This window comes from Anguilla anguilla, chromosome 9 (genome assembly GCF_013347855.1).
Source record: "Anguilla anguilla isolate fAngAng1 chromosome 9, fAngAng1.pri, whole genome shotgun sequence".
Lineage (NCBI taxonomy): Eukaryota > Metazoa > Chordata > Actinopteri > Anguilliformes > Anguillidae > Anguilla > Anguilla anguilla.
Genome location: NC_049209.1, coordinates 22615927 through 22634902, shown reverse-complemented (window position 1 = coordinate 22634902; position 18976 = coordinate 22615927). Strand labels below are relative to the sequence as shown.

Sequence of the window (18976 nt, the reverse complement as noted above, 5' to 3'; positions counted from 1 at the left end):
GCAACGGATTATCATAACCTTTTAAAAACAAACACAGGAAGCTGTCTCATTGCCTCTCTTTCTCTCTTTCTCTCTATCTCTCTCTCTCTCTCACTCTCCCTCCCTTCATCAGCTTCAATAATTTCCACACTCATGAATAAATATCAAAACCTTGCCGAGAATGACAAACAGTCCCTGGCTGTTGCTGAAAGGTTTATGTTTTGGATCCGTTGTTGGGATTCGCGGCACTCATCTGTCAATCTGTCCGCTTGCATCTGAACCCAACGCCAGACAATCTGTCACGCTGCCCGAGCGGAGGCGGGCCGGACGGGCGCGGACGAGCCAATCTCCGCTTCTGACCGTTTCGAGGCGTTTGTCTTTACTTCAGAGAGGCTGCGCGAGCCTGTCGCTCTCGCAGGCTTTCAGCGGCGTTTGCTCACGTACAGCTGAAAATACGAAACGTTCGGCGAAGCGAAATGCGCGACACACGTCAAACCGTGACATTCTGCCCCCGTACGGCACTCCCGACAAACGTCTCCTCATTTAAACAGTGGCTGGAATGTCATGGCACCTAACCAAGGCAAAGCCCCAGTTCCTGCCCTAAACCAGGTGTACAGAAAGGGGAACTGGAATCCTTTATTCCACAGTTAGTTGAACGTGACGCACTTCTTTGCATTTGCTTCTGAAGAGAGGCCCCAGCGAGGCTTTTAACGAGCGGACGGGCACACAGATGCACAGGTGGGAGGAGGACAGCTTGGGAGGTCTCCGATTGGTGATCAATAGCCATGATTGTCCTGGGGGGGGTTATTGGGACAGATGGAACAATCTGGACCTCTGCGGTGGCCACATGCACCGCTCTCGACTTTCATCAGATTTACAGACCCCCAAATCCCCCCCCCCCCTTTCCCCCCAAAAAAAAAAAAAAAACTCCACCCGGCTCCTCACTGTAAAACACTTCCAGACACTCCGGCAAAACAAACAAGCGACAGTAGCCGCAGTGGCGAACGGTCCAGCTGGCCTGCGACACTGAGAGCTTCGCCCCAGCGAGACGACGGAGGCGCTCTTAATATTCACGCGCACGTCTCCCCGTTCGCCTGATCAATGCAGCCCATTTCATAAATTGAACAAGAATCGATATAACCATTAATGTCAATGTGTGGGCGGAGCTCCGCGAATTATCATTAGCTTGCTTCACGATAAGCATTTAACCTTTATGCTGGAGTGAAATGAATCACGGGATCGTTGGGGAAAAAAGGGGAGAGGTGTTTGAACGCAAACGGTTTGATTTATCGAATGGTTGGCCCGTTTAGTGTTTTCTCAGCAACGCCCTGGGTGAATGTTCGATCTCCTGTTTAAAAAGAGAGATACTTTACAAGCATAAGCAAAAAGTTATATCTGCACAGGTGTCTTGGTCAGTGGGGACATTATCATAGTCACAGTAACAGTCTCGTACACACGGGTTCACACATAGTGCTTACTGCAGGGGAGGCTGAAATTGGCATCACGTGCGGTACCTGTGGGGCGGGTGTAGTCCGCTTGACCCCAAAGGGCCGGCAGTCCGCTGGGCCGGCTCCACCCCGTAATGAGGCTTTATCGGCGGGGGCAGACAGCGGGCTGTCCCAGTTCGGAGGCGTCCCAGGGCAACAGAACACAGCTGTCGCCAAGGAGGGGGCCCCACCAGAAGGAGGGGTGGGTTTTAAGGGGGGGGAGGGGGATCATCTAGGCACGTGCTGCCCGGACATCTGTCCCACTCACTCTGAGCCGTGTCCCCCCCACCCCCCGCCTTCCCCCTCCCAGACCCCCCCCCTCCCCCCACTCCATCATTTCCAAACCCCAGCAGGATCAAAAAAGGGCCCACTCTCATTATGACAGCGGGGCAGTGGACGGGCCAGTGGCGGGGACAGATATTGCCTTGGGGAGAGAGGGAGAGAAATCAGTCCCCACCAACGTCCCGACTCCACTCCCCCACCCCCCTCTCCCCAACCCCCCCCCCATTTTTATTTTTTCAATTTTCTCCTTTGTTTGTGTGCGCCGCGCGCGTGCTCGTCTTTGTGGGGCCCCTCATTAATATCCTGTCTGCGCCGCTCAGCCGTCACCTGAGTCCAGTTAGAGCCCAGCAGCTGCGGGCTCCTCTGCCTCTCCCGCTAACGCTAACGCTCGCGCGCGGCTCACACACTGATGGATGAAAAGCCGCCGCGCAGAAAACACTTTCGGTGACGGCCGTGTGAGAAATGATTTTCCGTTTTTTAACGGGCGGTGGGGGGTGGGGGGGGAGAAAATGTTTTGACCCAGCCGGAGGGGGAAAGATGCCGGTAAAACACCATTACTCGAGAGAGAGAAGGGACCGGGCCAGGACACAAAGCAGGGCTTTAGCTTGTGTGTAGTAGCAGCCTTTCTACCATTCCTGTAAACTCCAAACCAGTCGTGTCAAATCGTTCGAAGAAAACGTGACTTCGCAAGAGACGTTCGATATTCAGCTAACGACGCTGACCAGGACTGGTTTTTCATGCATGCTGCACCAGCACAGTTATTATGTGAAAGCACGTTATGTTATATGGTTTCAAATCCTGGCGGTTGTAATGCTGGGTAGCGATTACTTTCAAGCTGAGACTGGAAGTTGTGCTCTTAACACGGTGCTTAACGCGGTACGTTTCCATGTACGGTGGCGACGGCTGAAGTCCGCAGCGATCAGGACAAAGACATGCAGGCCTCTGCTGGCCCATTAATCCTGGGACTGACGAGGGGAACCTCATGAAAATGCTCTTTGCGTTATGTGGCGCGGGAGCGGGGGGACGGGAAAGAAATACGGCGGTACCTCAACCGGAAACGCGAGCGGAGCGGAGCGGCCGCGGCCGCGGCCCGGCGACGCCTCGGCGACAGCGCACGCGCCCGGTTAGCGGCGAAGATGGATGGCGCGCCGTGTCGAGGTGTATCACTTCCAGGCTTTTAAGCGCTCATAAACACCCCGGTCCAGTCATCTCCAGCACCTTTAAAACCCCAGCGTGTCACAGGGACAAATTGAATGTAATAAATTACCCTTCGTGTAAAGCTGGGGGTGAGTCTCATTATCCCACCCCAAAGAGAGAAGAAGGGGGGGGGGGTGGAGATGGGTCCTACAGATCTGTGCCTTCAGGGGGGGGGTGATGGGGAGTGCTTGCTGACCTGTGCACGCCCCTGTATGAAACCCCCCCCCCCCAACCCTGTCGGCGGCGTGCCGTTTCCTGGCGACGCTCGCTGGTTTCTAAGGAACCCTCAAAAGCATCCCCACCCCAGGCCCTGAGGAGGGCTGTAAGGGAAGCCCTGCCGCGGAGAGAGAGCGCGCGCGGGCTGGCCCTTAGCACGCTAACGGCCTCGGAGAACGCGCCGCCTCGCGCAGGTGTCAGCCCCTCCAGGTCGCAGGTAATTAAGAGCATTCCGACGCCGGGGTGTCACCTGCCTGCCGGAGTCAGTCCGCTCTCCACAGGTCTCCTGGGGTCACGATGTGTGGACAGGCACAGGTGCTGGGACATGATACAGCTTGCCCCACCAATGACCGTTTTCCCCTGGTATCAAATTATCAAATACAGTCAGTTTTCTTCCCTAATGCCGCTGGCACCAGACAAATTCCAAAGTCGCCGTCCTGCTCAACAATATCTGCCTTGCAGACAGACCTGTAGAGCCTCCATAGAATTGTGGGCATGCGAACAACTGAATGTGCCACTCCTGGTTAATGCAAACAAGAGGTCTCAGGTGAGCCTTTGGTCATGTACACTGTTTCACCCACACCAGGGTAGAGAGGCTGTGTTTCCTAAAGCACCTGCATTAGCTGGTCACCGTGTTGTGGAAGATGAGCCTTTATACAAACACTCTGGGGAATAAATGTTTCATTTTCAAGCAAATCATGAAAAATTCAAATCGACTCACAGTAGTTACTGTGTATAGAACCAACTGCAGCTAAATAAATTACCAAGACATCAATAAAATGAATGATTTAGACGAGGCTTTCAAATATAACCCTGTCAGGTAACTCTGAATACAAAGGGAAAGGAACAAACATCAAAAGCAAACGGTATGCCTTTCAGGAATAAATGTTACTTTTTGATGAGCTATAGCTCCCCATTGCAATAGCCAACTTCTCAGTCAATTGCAGAAGACTCAAATACAGAAAATAAAAACAACTTCTTCAAGAGCTGAAAATGCAAGGACCCAACATGCAACATGCTTTAAATGACTGTTTTAAAAATGCGTCAATACATAGACATGTAACACAAAACAATTCAGCGACGCAAACCGGAAAGTCAAAATCTCACTATTTTAAAACTAGACATTCGACACAACTCAATTCCAATATTCTAAGCATTGCTGAAACAACGCGTAAAGAACTTATAAAAATAAAATCCTTATCTGAGTTATTACGAGCTCCTAAAGAATGCCCCGCGCGATCACTGTGGAGGGAGTATGAAAACACTGCGATTATGGGGCTCTGTTCCGGAGGGAAGGGGAAGGCCTCACAGTGGGTGGTGAGCTGTTTGCGCACTGTATCCCTAATCGTTATTCAGCCACTGAGCCCCTGTGTGTGTGCAAACTCCGCGGCTGCCCTCGCGGCCCGGGACAGAAGGCCCTGTCCCAAACAAATCAATGGGGAACAAAGGGGACAGACGAGGGGAGACCCCGCCGAATTGATGTCAGAATCGGGGGGGGGGGGGGGGTGCTCCAGTAATGCACCCCCCTCCCACCCCCTCCCTCCCCTGCATTGTTCTTTTGTATGCAGATCTGACCAACAATAAGTCTGTTACCGAGGTGGTCTAATCTTGTGCGTGTGGCCGTGCAGTGTGTTGGCTAATAGAGACATTGTCTGCGGAGAAAGAGGATTACTTTAATCTAGGACTGGTCTACATTTATTGCTGCTGAACGGGGGTGGAGGGGGGGGGGGGGGGGTGTCCGGGTCGGACGAACAGTTTGTTCTCTCGCTGGCTTGGGTTCGAAAGGTGGCCTCCTTTCCCCCCTAACGCTCTTCACTGTCTACTGTAACGCAACCATCTGGAGAAACCGAAAACCAAACTGCTCATTTTAACCCAGGCAATTCATTCAGCTTCACCCGATTGGCTTACTGTTCATGTACGCGCACTGTTTGTTTCAATGCAGACAGTTCATTCAATTTCCCCCATTTAAATTACTGCTCATATACCCACTGTTGAATACCCACAATCTACTGAACCACATCAATTTAACTTAATGTTCATATAACAAAGGCAAGACTTGACTACTCATGGGTAATGTGTTTCGCCATTTTCCTTAAAGAAAGTGTCACATCTTTTTTTAGGCTATTGAGCATGTTTATCTATCACTGAAATTAACCATTAAAAACAAACGTGTGCTACTTGTACTTATTTGCTTACCGTTCGTTAACACCAGAAGTTAATGAAATGCATCGCTGCTTTACTGAATGGAGGCCGCAGCACAGTCATCACAAATGCTTTTAAATGTATGGCGCACAACACAACTTCATGAATCACTGAAAATGTATGCATCAGGCCGCTCAGGCCTGCTGACCTGAAACGGTTCCCTTAGCGATGTCCGCAGTGTTCCGTTTCTTTTAAAAATAGCGCTTGGCCCTTACCTCTCCGGTAAGACAGAAATATTGCCAGCGGTGCAGATGAAAGATAGTTAAATCACAGCGCTCTCATTCAAACTCACTTTAGAAAATTAGGACTTTACAGGGTTCGGGTTAAAAAAAAAAGAAAGAAATTATGCAGACTGCATTATGCAAATGGGATTTTTCCGGAAAGTGCTTGAAATACTCGACTCGACGGGGAAGCGCCTTATCTCCGCACCCCAAGCGTGGCGGGAGGACTACGGCAGAGAAACTCCAAATCCCACAGGCCCGGCCGCCGCGGGGCCGCCCCATTGTGCGAGGGGGTCAAGGGCTCTCAGACTCAAAGCGAAAACTCCTTCAGGCAGCCGAGGGACAATTCCTGAGAGAAACCCGCGCCCGAACCACCGGCGCCTCTGCCAAGACACAAAAGGGCACGGCGAGTCCTGCAGAGCGCCTCTCCCCCTTCCCCTTAAAAAACGGGCGGGCTCTGCCTTTGTGTTCGCGCGCTCCCATTCGCCGTAATTTATTGCTGGCAAGTTGAGCGGCTCTGCTCTCGGAGAAAGGCTGCCATTTTGGTAGCTCTGGAAGCGGAGTCGGACGCAGACGTGGGCAGGCGGAGACGAAGCCGGGCTATTTCAGGCCCGCTGCGTTCTGCGTGAGAATTCCTCGTGCGCCGCTGCCAACGCTGGAGTACAGGCGCTGCTGACCTTCGGGCGAATGCAACAGAGAGGCCTGCAGAAGGCGTGGCGTGCTTGATAAGGGGACAAATCCCCAGCTTTTTGAGGGTACATTGTCACCCTCCCACCCCCTGAAGAAAAAACCACTCAGCTCACTCCCCATCACTCCACATCACTCCCCATCCAGTAAGCAACACTGACTCTCATCAGACTAATGCCACAGCACAGCACCAAGTCTCCATGCCCTCTGTGTCTTTTTTTGCCGATTTCACATCTTCTATAGCGTTCTTATCTTCTATGGAAAGTCCTGCCAGCTCAAATCTGCCCACTTGCCACACAGGTCCTCCCCGAACCCGACACATGGACAGACACACGGTCGCCTCTGACCCCGGCCCGCCCCCTGAGCCCGCCGTTGACACGGTTACAGTGTCATACGCGACCGGGCTGTGGGCAGAGAGAACAGGACGGGCTCCTGGCGCCTCGGGGCCCTGGGTGGATTAATGGGGCGTGACTCTGCGTGTCAGTGCGGGCTCGCTGCCCGCTCGCAGCGCGCGGACCGGCGGAGAGATGACACGCGCGGTCTGAGGTTAGGCACGGCGCGGAGGACCGAGGCGGGAGGCTGCAGTCTGGCCCACCGCCCGGCCTGACAGTACAGAGCTCTCTGCTCCTCCTCCTGCTGCTCTCTGCTCCTCCTCCTGCTGCTCTCTGCTCCTCCTCCTGCTGCTCTCTGCTCCTCCTCCTGCTGCCCTCTGCTCTGAGCCTGCCAAACGCAGGGAGCTGAGAATCACACTCATACACACACACAGTACAAACCACACACACACACACACACACACACACACACACAGTACAAACCCACTCTCAAACCACATACAAACACACACACACACAGTACAAACCACATACACATACACACACACTCACACACACACACACACAGTACAAACCCACTCTCAAACCACATACAAACACACACACACACACACACACACAGTACAAACACACACACACAAACACAATACAAACCACATACACACACACACACACACACACACTCACACACAGTACAAACACACACACACAAATATATACACACCACATACACACAGACGCACACACGCACACACACACAGAGTTCAAACCCACTTACAAACCACATACACACACACACACACACACAGTACAAACCCACTCACAAACCACATACACACACACGCACACACACACAGTAGAAACACACTCACAAACCACATACACACACACACATATTGACCCTATACAGAGCAACATAGAGAACAAAGCAAATCCTGTGCAGCAAGAATTTACACTCCCACACTAACTGTAGTGATTTGATTGGCCTGTCTCCTTATAGGACATTACATGTCAGTGTCACACCTGGGCCCCCAACATCTCCTTTAGAAACGTCTTACATCAATACATTCATTCAAACAGTCCGGACAACTGTTCTTGGCTCTGACAAGATATCCTTTTAAACTGACCCTTGTAAGCCCTGCTAATTGCAACTGAATCTAACCACACGCCTTCCTCAAGATGCAGGGGTCAAAGGTCGAGGTGCACTGAAGAAACCTTGCCGGCCTGTCCATTTGTGCTGAAGACTCAAAAATGAAAGCTTAGAAAAGAGGAGAGAGCTTTGGCTCTACTGTCTAGAGTGCAGTCTCACATCCTTCTGTTGTATCCCAGAACATCTGTGAGAAAAATGTTCTCTTTACTTACTAGAATTTTCTGTGCAAAGGCCAAAACATGCAGGCAGAGGTTATGCACGAGTTCAGCTGCACTGACAACAGGTTAATTCCACCGTCAATAACACAGGCCCATAGTGAACTTAGCAAAAATGCAACTAAAATGCTCATTTTCTACTCCTGACCCTCAGGAGATCAAAACAACAAACAGAATCGTTTTAAAATGGAAAATTTCACAGACATCACCAAAAAAAGCTTGTGCAAGGAGGCACACAGAGGGAGTGCGCTTACAACAGGGCCTCAGAAGAAGTTCACTTACTCAATACAGGACGACAAGGCGACAGTCTGCACTGTGCTATTCCCAACAGTCCCAAACACAATCAGGTTTTCCTGAACATTGCTCCACAAATAGAAAGACTGCAACTGAGAGGACAAACTCACAAGACGAGTCTCACCATGTGTTTCCACCACTGCAGCTCATTGATGTGGCTCTATAATATACTTGTGGTAGGTTGAAAACTTACCTTTAAACGACAACGACTCTAAACCCGTATCTTGCAGTTACCAGAATGAACAACAAACTATAAATAACTACTAGGGATAGCTAACTATTCCCAATTTTATTTTGTGATTACATTATTTTTTTCATCATAAAAGTAAAAGTTTTGATTTTAGTTTTCATTTTTATATTTTTTGATAAATGTGATCTTTGTTATATGTGCCTGATTTAAGGAACATTGATGCCACAAATAGAGATTTACCTATAAGCAGGGGAGGACGCTGAGCTGCAAACAAAAGGAAGCTTACCATTAAACTGGTTATTAGTTTCAGTTTCCCCAGTATTCATTTATCTCTGTTAACAAGTGTGTCTAATATCTGAATAATCTCCTGCCAAGTATAATCTCAAAGCTGGTGTCTAATTCTGTTTTACATGTGTTCTCTTTCTTCTTGTCACATTACAAAATGTATTAAGCTCAACACCAATTTAGCTAAATCTATTTAGTAACTTAAAGAATGTGCTTAGAGCCCTGTTTATGACAGATAATGGAGTATGTTTTATCTAGCAGGTAAAATACCCTGTGGATTTTAGAAAATGCCGCAGTTTTGTCAAATCAAAATGTATGCAGCCTCTTATGATGTAAAGAAAGATTATAGCCTACTATATTAAAATGTAATTGTGAATAATTGGGTGCACCTAATCCACTGCTAAATTGCTGATCTAGGTAATTATGTGGAAACAGGTTGCAAGTAATTACCGATTTAAAGGTTTAAGTTTTCACCTCCCCCCACCCCATTAATCTGATGCCACTGACTAACGTTGACAGAAAAGGCCATTCTCGCTTGCAACAACAGAAAATTCTCATTTAATTTCAAAATGACAAACACATTTCGGAGAATTCAGCAGTCAATAAAATGACGTTTAAGTAAGTCAAAGTTACGGACAAATGTTGATTGGATACAGGCCAAAGTTTACATACGTCAAATAGAGACCACGTGCCCTCCTACAAGTTAAAAGAACTCTATCAGGGTTGAACTCTTTGCTGTGTCGTAATAATGTGATTGGTCACTGATCAGACCAGGAGTCCATTGTTCTGCACAGCTGACCCGGCTGTTCAGGCTGTAATCTGACCCACGTGAAAGCACCCGGATGTAACGCTCCTCATTAACGCACTATTGCCCTTAAACGCTTTTCCCTTCCACCACCTGTTGTGCTCCAAATTCCCTGGTGCCCACCCCCCCGAGCACCCGTACCCCTCCCGCGAGCCACTGACACCTCGTTAGCCTCCGGCCGCATCTAATTAATTCATTAATCATGGAGAGGTCGGGGCGAGGGATGGCCGCAGGACAGACGCAGGGGCCTCCTCCCTGTCCTCCCTGTCCTCCCTGTCCTCCCTCAGACAGGCGGCTCAAAGCGATCCCATTAGTGCGGCTCCGTCAGACGGCAGGACCGCGAGCCTCCCGGCGACCTTTCGGCCCGCGCCAGGGCTTTGTGCGCCGCCGGGCCGCCGGACAAAACGCCCTCCGACCGGCGACCGCGGAGACAGAAGGGAACGCGAGACCGAAGCGCCCGCGGTCAGCTCTGCGAGACCAGGGCCGGAGACAGGCTAGGGACGGCGACAGCCGTTTGGTTCGATGAAGCTGTGTCATTCTTTTACTCAATGGAATTACAACAAAAATGCATTTGACATTTTCAGTGCTCCGCTGTTCCAGAATCTTCAGCGACCACGATCTGAAAGCTGCTTCGCTGGTCATTATTAAGTGCCCTTAATGGACAGACAGAGAGGCAGAGTAATCAACACAAAAGCATGAACCACGAGAGCCAGCGATAGGGACAGCGGTGGCATCGATTACAGCTCCTCCCTGCGCCACAGTCGCCCCTGCCTTTGGGCTCTGTGCCAAGCTCCTACCGGCATGAGTGTGTTCGGGACCCGATAAAGAGGAAAAGTATGGATCAAAGGCCGCCTGACGCGAATCTATGCTACAGTGCTTCATAAACCAATGCAGGGCTGTTCAGACACTTTATTTAGGGGGTACCAGGCTTCCTAATATACTACGCCCTTTCACTAATCTGCAAACCTACTATTCATTTCCTGTAATGTGTGTAGCGGGGGAGGGGCAGAGGCTGTTCCTCAGCTGTCCCTCAGCCAGACCCGCGGGATTACGGAGGGTGAGAAAGTTGGCCGGCACCCCGCAGCCCAAACTGCACAACAGAGGAGCACAACGTCAGATCTGCGCTTTCACCTGTTCACTCCCACAATTCCCCAGGGCAGCTGCCGTCCTTGTCTTCACCTGTTCCCCTGGAAACTGGACCCAACCCCCACGCGACCTTCGCCGTCCCCGGGTTCTGCCGGGGTTCGGTTACCCCAGGCGCCCCCGTTTGAAATCCATATATTTCTCCTCTCCCTCCCCCCAACCCCCAAACCCCGTCTCTAAACGGACTCAAGCAGGTCATCGTGAAAGCCTTTCCTGGTGACAGAAGAGCACACAGATGACAGATAGTTTCTAAGTGAAATAAACTTCTGATCAAAAAGGCTTCACAATTTGAGAGCAGTAGTGTCTCATAAGCCAGGCATTCAGGCAATCACAGATGTGGAAAGAGAGGAGCATTAAAACTATCTAGTTCAGTATGCTGAAATGAATAATAACTAAGACAGTGTATCTTATTTGGTCACAGTACACCAGTTTTTGGTTGCAATTATCCAGTGCTACTAATTATGCTTATATTTGCATATGGTTTATCTGTTCCATGCGAATGAATACAGAGCCATTGTTACTAAAACGTAAACCACTAAACACAACTTACATTTCAGTTTTCTCTCAGCACTATTGGCTAAGAAATACTGAAGAGATTTATAATTCTGCTTAATATGAACTGCAATATTACGCAACAGTGATTGTGCAACACAGCATGAGAAAATGTAATGTAAAATATTTCTCTCACACACACGCACATAAACACACTGATACTGGGTTCAGAGAAATACACATACAAACACAAAATCACAGGCAGGCAAGCACAACCAGGCACGCATGCATGAACACAAGAAAATATGCATACGAACGCACACACACACACACAAATATATACACATGCAAACGTATACCAATGCATGCACACACAAACACGTGTGCACCCATGTACAAACACACGCACATACATACACACACACACACACACACACACACACACACTCGTCTGCTTAACATTGGTCGTCCGCGCGGCCCCTGAACTCGTCATCGGCGAGCACAGTGCCGGAGCGGCGACAGATTGATGCGTTCAAGGTCACGTGACGCGGGCGAGCTGGCGAGCGCGGGGGAACCCGGGCGTCCGTTAAGTGGACTGGGTCCGCACTCACGACCCGTCTGCAGAGACGCTACGCTAGGCTCAGCGTGTCTGAGCCCCGCCGCGACAAGGAACGCGCGCGATTACTGGCCAACGTAGCAGCCCCGGCGGAGCGGCCAAGAACAACACAACCCTGCTCTCCACAGGACCAGCCCAGCCCCGTAACCCCCGAACTGGCCTCACGAGCCTATTCCTGGCTCAGGGGCGCACCCCGCGCTGACCGAGCCCAGGGACGTGCTGCAGACGCCTCGCGGAAGGTTCTCCTCTCGAGAAAACCGAGGGTAAGAGAGGCTACATGCTCAACAGCAGAGCTGCGCTAGCCGTTAGCCTGTCGGGGGGCTGGGCTAAAGAAAGGGGGGGCGGGGACATGGAGGACGGCAGCTGAAGAGGATGTTAGCCGCCTGAAGGGCAGCGCGTGCGTTCGGTCAGCGGCCAAATCTACTGCGTCAGACACAAGGTCCGGCCTGTCCACCCCATCCACTGAACACATGGTCACAAGCAAGACTCGTTCAACAGAACAAGGAGAGCGGCTTGATATAGCAGCTTGGGATCAGATTGAAGGGGGCAACACAGGCCACGGAAAGTGTAACGATTTCACCGGCAAGGAATGAGTATGCATTACTCAGCGTCAGGGAAAACGTTCATTTCGTCCGTATTTTAATCCCTCGTCATATAACAACGAGCTGTCCAATCAACCGTGTTCATTTTCCTGTCAGCTTTCCTTTGTGAAGACTTTCCAGTAATAGACATTTTATGCAAAGTAAAAATAAAAATGAGTTTCTCAACTTTCGGGAATTCAAGAAACACTGAAGTAATGTGACGTTAAAAGAGTCTGAAGTCAATGTGCTGCAGGGATTAAGTGGCCCGATGTCTTTTCCTCTAAAACAAGAAACAATCTAACAGGTTCCAGCTGTATTACAGAGACTGCCAGGGCACTGCTGAAGAACAGGTACAGATCCTGTTCTGTAACACTGTGAACTTGTGAATGCACCAGAACAATGACCGCATCCCAGAAGGAGGAACTGTGATTGAGAGAGATCTCAGGTGACTGAGATACAGGGCTAATGCATGTTAAGTCGCAGTGGGAACAAAGCGATGTGGTGTTGGTGCAAACACGGGGCTGTTTAAAACAGACACCTCGACAGGTTTAAAATAAAGCAAACAGCGGCCAGAGCCGCCGCGGTCGAGGTCACTGTTGATTCAGCGAAGACGCCAGACAAAAAACGCCCGCCTTCAGCCTTGTCGCCATGAACTCAGTTTGACCCTGTTCCAACTTAAACAACCTCTCTCGCTCACTCTCTCTCTCTCTCTCTCTACAGGGCCCCTCAGCACTCCCGGGTCTCCATGAAGCAATACTCAATCAGCCAGGTCATGTTTACCTTCACAAGATAACCCCAGACACACCTTTTACGACAAGCGCAAACAGCAAGGCAGACTTCACACTCCGCACCGCAAACAAGGCCAGCAATCTGCTCACTATAGCCAAGAACAGGATGGGAGATAAAAGCATGTGGCTAGCTGCAGTTTAGATTGGTTACTACAGTTCAAAAGATCAGCCTCCGAGGTGTGCGTCAAGGAGAAAAGCGTATGAATTGACCGAAACGCTTCGCACAGAATTTCCGCTGTGCTACTCAAGGACGTTAAGTCCTCAATTAAGTTACTGCTGGAGCCTTCAGATTCAACAGTCTAGAGGTTCAATAGCGTCCGTAGTGAAACGTTTCAATTTTTCATTCATTTTTTTTGCTTCAACAGAATGTTGTTGTCCATAACCTGGGTGAAAGCTGATTTTAAAAATGTGTTTAATTCTATATGAGTAAATGTGTTTATGGATGTTCAGCTCATCCTAGTAGCGCTGCGGCATTTAATTTATATGTTTTCCGTCCGCATGCGCGCCGCGTATTTGTTATGTCAAACACGATAAGCGTAGAGTGATAGCTCTGGAGCTGGAAGGCTTGCCTGCTCTGTTCAAACCGAACGCGCTTGCGGCTAACGCGGTCCGTTAGCATCGCGGCTCTTTTACTATGCGCGGCCACCCCTGCGCTCCTCCACGGAACCGGCGCCCGTTTGGCGGCTGTTAATCAACGGCAGACTGTCAGGAGCGTGTCTGCAGCAGAACCGCGCTGCTCGAGTGGCCGGGCGGCAGGCCGGCGAGCTTCTCCAGGAGAAGCGGATGGAATTTCTACCCCAGAAAGGGCTAAAGAACCAGCAAGGAACCGAGCCAGGCGACAGCAAGGCAGAGAGAACGTCCCTCGGCAACGGCGCTAGGGCTGTGGGAAACTTCGCGGGCTGTAACGGATCGCGGCTTCACGCGTCCTTTAACGCTTTCTTTAATGGATTGATGTTAGAGCCCTGCGTGAGCAATAATTAAAGCATACAATAGTCTGCCTTCTACATAACTTCAAAGTCTTTGCTTCTGATGAGTGTGGGCCCTTAAAAAACATGCAAGACAGCTTCAGCTTTCTAGAGGAGGTCCTCCTTTCAGCCGGCATCTGCATTTTCAGTGCTAACGGTAATTCTGTGCTGGAATGGAGGCAGAAAACAAAAGAGTGTTTGGCATGACTTATTAAAACAGAACTGACGAACAGGACCCACCTTCCAGTCACCGTATAATTTAATTTCAGAAAGTCAAATCATCCCTGCAGCGTTTAATTTGAGTGCTCTGGCTACCGTCCTCCCTGCTGCTAAGCCCTGGCTCGGCTCCACGGCGAGCACTCCCACAAGGCTGCTTTTCAGGCCCGACATCTGCTACCTGGAAGGAGCCTCAATCGAGCTTCACGACATCACGTCCTGTGGCAGTCGCTGCCTCTCGCATGAGCTGTCACTCGGCCGTCCGCGGTAATCAGCGCAATCGGATTACTTCCCCTTAAATAAACGCCGCGGGCCCGATTTCTCCGCTCGGCTCAAACCGAGGCCCAACGGGGAATGCTGGCGCGCAGCAACATCTCAGCAACGTTCGCGAAACGTTCAAATAACCTCCCTGACAAAAGCATCGGGTGGACAAGGGAGGAGGGGAACGGAGAGAGACGTACTGGCCACTTCCAGCGATGCGTTGCGGCTGACCGCCTCCCCCAGGTAGTTGCGGGCGACGCAGACGTAGACGCCCTCGTCGGGCTTGCTCCGCCTCCCGTGGACGATGCGCAGGAAGAAGAGGGAGCCGCTGGGGAGGAGCATGCGGTGGGAGCGGGGGTCCTCCCGGTCCGTCTCCACCCGCTCCCCGTCCTTGTACCACTCCACCGTGGGGCTGGGGCGACCCTCCGCCTTGCAGTTGAGGGTGGCCGGCTCCCCCTTGGACACGATCAGGTCGGAGGGGTGCTCCACGATCCGGGGCGGGGCGTCCTCCAGCCGCGGCCGCGACCCTGCGGGTGGAAGGGGAGAAGGATTTAACGACCTCACGCCCTCTCGGATTTCCCTTCAGCCCCCGGGAGAGGGGAGGGTGGGGGGGGGGGGGGGGGGGGGGGGGGGGATGAGGGAAAGGGGTCACAAAACTGTGAACAAACACATCTGATGTGCAGCAAGCTTAATCCTGTCTGAAATTGTCCCATCCAATTCCCCCACATTTGCTTGTGCGCATCAATATTAACGGGGAGGGAAAACACAATCTATTTCTATAAACTGCTGGTAACCCGTGGAAGGAAAGCACTTATTGGCCGTGTGCGCCTTGAGAGGTTGAAATTACAATGTTAATGCTCCATTTATCAAAGTAAAAAGACAATTTAGGCTACTCCGCACAGCATGGGAGAAGCAGGGTGGAGAGAAATCATTATTTCCTCTCCTTCGAAACGTACGGGAATTCATTCTGGCTGTGGAGGTTTTCAAGGTTATAAAATGGAGAGGGGAACGAACGATAGGCTGGATGTTCAGACATGTTTTGACAGCAGTTTGAAATGGCTTCTATTTTTTTCCTCCTCTGGATGACTATGTTGGAAGGACAATTAGCAATGAATACCAACACAAACACAACCTCAGTAGAAAGGGTGCATTCTCTTTTGGGAGTGCGGGGGGGGGGGGGGGGGGGGGGGGTTGATTAGCAGGATACAGACTGAAATAATTATTCCTCTCATTTACTGTTTATTCTTTGCTTCTCTCATCCAGCGCCTTTGTTTGACTCGTTCGTGACTATCCTTTGTTCCTCTCATCCATTGTTTTGGTCTTTCAAAGCGGTTTTCGAGGCCTTGTTTGCGGTCGCTCGTCCCCGCGTCGTCTGCATTGAGATTAGGCGCTTTCGGGCCTTCCTGCCGACCCAGGTGTGAGAATGCACTTCAAACGGCCCCCCGATGCCTCTGATAAGGGGGGCACTCGGATTCGGTGGGCAAATAGCATTCTCAAACTGTCAAATCCCTGGGGTTATGGGATTAGGGACAAAGACCAAGCGCATTCTGCAGGTGAACGGGAGGGGAAGAATTTCCATCGCTCCGCTCGCAAACCAATTAAACTGCACCGAGAGAAATGTTTCAGTGTCTTTAAAAAAAAAACAAAAACAAAATAACATCAGAGGAAATCGCATTACAGTCCAATTCTCGGGCAGAGAGCTACCTTTGATCTAATGAAGATATGGATTTGTTGCTACTCAAGTAATTGATTCTTTATAGTTCCATATTAGAACCTTTGACTTCAGATCTAATTGTCAGTTTAACAAGCACTGGGGCAGTAGGCTATATGCCAAGAAAGTGCACGTCATTTATCTAGCAATGTACATAGCAACAACTGACCAGAGATAAATCAGAATGGTGCCTGCTGTTAGTTTATACAGCATTTCAAGGCTTTTTGAAGATGCCTGAACTAATAAAACTTAGGAAACTGACGCACAGTGAGGGCCACAGGTTTCATTTCTATGCCACCCAGGGCCTTACATTTGGCAGCGTTCCATCTAAAATGAAATATTTTGTGAGAGACCAGATGTTTCGCAACATGACAAGAGATAAATATCGTTTTGCCAAAAAAAAAGATGAATTAACAGTAATATATCTGGCGACTGCTAGGTGGTACATGTAAACGGTTAGCAAAATTGCATATTTAATATTTGAATCCATACAATAAGCTGCAACTTCACAATGCTGCATTTTTTCTCCAATGTTTTCATCAATTTTGGATTTCTCTTAAAATTTTCTTCAGAGAAACAAAAACAAATCACAGCTGTCCCTACTGGTGGCTGCACAGTGGTGTGAAACAATTTGCCATTCTGACATGTGCAGTTTGTTTATCTCCAGCGATTATAGTCACAGAGGTACTTTCATGCCATATAATTTACCTACAGCTGGTTCATGTAAAAAAATAAAAATAAAAAATAAAATACTGGCCTTCATCAAATAACAATGAATGAAATCAAGATCCAGTGGAACATGCTTTTTCTGGAAAAATGGTTAATACCAGAAAACAATACAAGGACACAAAATGTGAAACTGAGTTACGTGGTCAGGTCTGGCCTCAGCTCAGGTATGTGTGCCCGCATGCACCTACAAACACCGAGGTGGAAGAAGGGGCACAACCCACTGAGTTCTGAGCAACCAGACCCTTCTGCAAACCCTGGCAGGCCTGGATTCAAATGCTACGGGCAAATCGGAGAGCAATTGCGCAGAGTGCCTCTCCTCTGCGGGAGAACGGGGTTAAGACCACCGGCTAATAGCTTTTAGGAGACACACAGAAGGCCAGGCAGACTTTGGTTGGCGGGGGGCGGTGGAGAAAACCAGCAGGACTTAAACCCTGAGAGCAGCTTCATAAATATTACAGGCCGGCCGGTATGACCCGCCCGAGTGGAAGTGTCACGTGGGGGTTTCTAAAGGGTACGGCTAACGGGAAACAGAAAAAAACGCGGGCGGCCAGGGGCTCGGCGTGGGAGACAGCTGCTTGGCGAAGAGCCAACAGGTCAGAAAAAGGAGAATCCGGACGAGGAGAGCCCGTACGGCAGCTTCCATCGAACGAAGCTGATAAAACACATTTCTCCTCCCCCTCAGAACCCATTGACACCTGCCTTTTCACTCTGGAGGAGAAAAAAAAGAGTGAGAAGTTTCAGCTTCAGGGACTTGCGTGAGCCACTTAAGCTGAGGGAAAGACGCGAAACCCGTGGATCTCGGGCATGGGCGCCGGACGGTAAAAGGTACACTGCCTTGTGGAAGGTTCTGGAAAAGCCTTTAAAAAAGGGAGGCATGCAAAGAATGAGATCCCCAAAAATGCAAATGCTTTTGAGGGATCTCCTTCCCGTAGGTCCAGCGCAGCTTAAGCCGAAAGGCGATAAACACGTTTCGATGCTTTTAAGCACTCCAGAGCGCCCAGAGCAACCCACCTCCAGGGCACAGTGGGCCAGTGAACGCCTGTGCCAAAGGCTCCATCACGTCGAGTGCAGCTGACCTAAGCTGACCCCAAGGTGATCTAAAGCTACTCCAGGTTTATCCTCCTTTCAGTGCATCAGGAGATGGTAAGAGCTGTGAGAGAGAGGCAAGCTGGGAGGGACAGGACGGGTGGGCCATCAAGGGGGGGGGGACAAAAGTTTGGGCGAGTGACAGGGATAGAAAGGATGGGATGGAGAGAAAGGGAGACAGACAGAGTGAGGGCAAGCTGGCACTACGATCCTTACTTCACTCTAGTGTTTCTTTTGCGCCTCTACATCATGAAACCTATGCACTTGTTGTACGTCGCTCTGGATAAGAGCGTCTGCTAAATGCCTATAATGTAATGTAATATAATGCAAGCAAGGGAATTTAAGAAAGAAATGAGAAATACAGGGATGGATAAGGAAAGGCAGGAATGGGAGAGAGGGGAGAGAAAAGAGAGGCAGACAGGTAGAAATGAGGGAACGGTGTGGAGAAGTGAGAATGGGAGGATGTAGGAATGAGCGCAGAAAACCTGCGCAGATAATTGAGGACTGTGGCTGATCTCCGTCGCAGCTACCAGACGATCCATCAAATGCAAACATGGACAGTCTGCAATGACATGCCACTTTGTTCCCACCAAATGGCAACCCTCCATGACTGCCAAGCCAGTTACTGCGGTTGCATCCAGTGCCAAACATTGCCGCTCTAAAGCAGGGGAAACCGCAGGGAAATGGGGAGTGTTGGTGAGTCCAGAGTAGATAAGACCCCCTCATCCTGGAAGAGCTATCCCACAGAAACACTTCCCAGAAGGACGTGATGCCTGATTTCACAGGGAAGTGATGAAAAGCGAGTGATGGAGAAGAATGAGAGTGAGCTATAGAGAGGGAGTGAGA

General features: G+C 50.2%; 1 protein-coding gene across 9 annotated transcripts in view; it reads right to left on the bottom strand.

Annotated features, from left to right (window-relative positions):
- The window catches only part of robo3 (roundabout, axon guidance receptor, homolog 3 (Drosophila)), a 133794-nt gene that overhangs the window by 40445 nt on the left and 74373 nt on the right, over positions 1 to 18976 (bottom strand). For all 9 annotated transcript variants that reach the window (XM_035435037.1, XM_035435039.1, XM_035435038.1 and 6 more), the window contains exon 2: positions 14805 to 15131. In XM_035435037.1, the coding sequence (XP_035290928.1) occupies positions 14805 to 15131 (327 nt within the window). The remainder of the gene's footprint in view (positions 1 to 14804; positions 15132 to 18976) is intronic.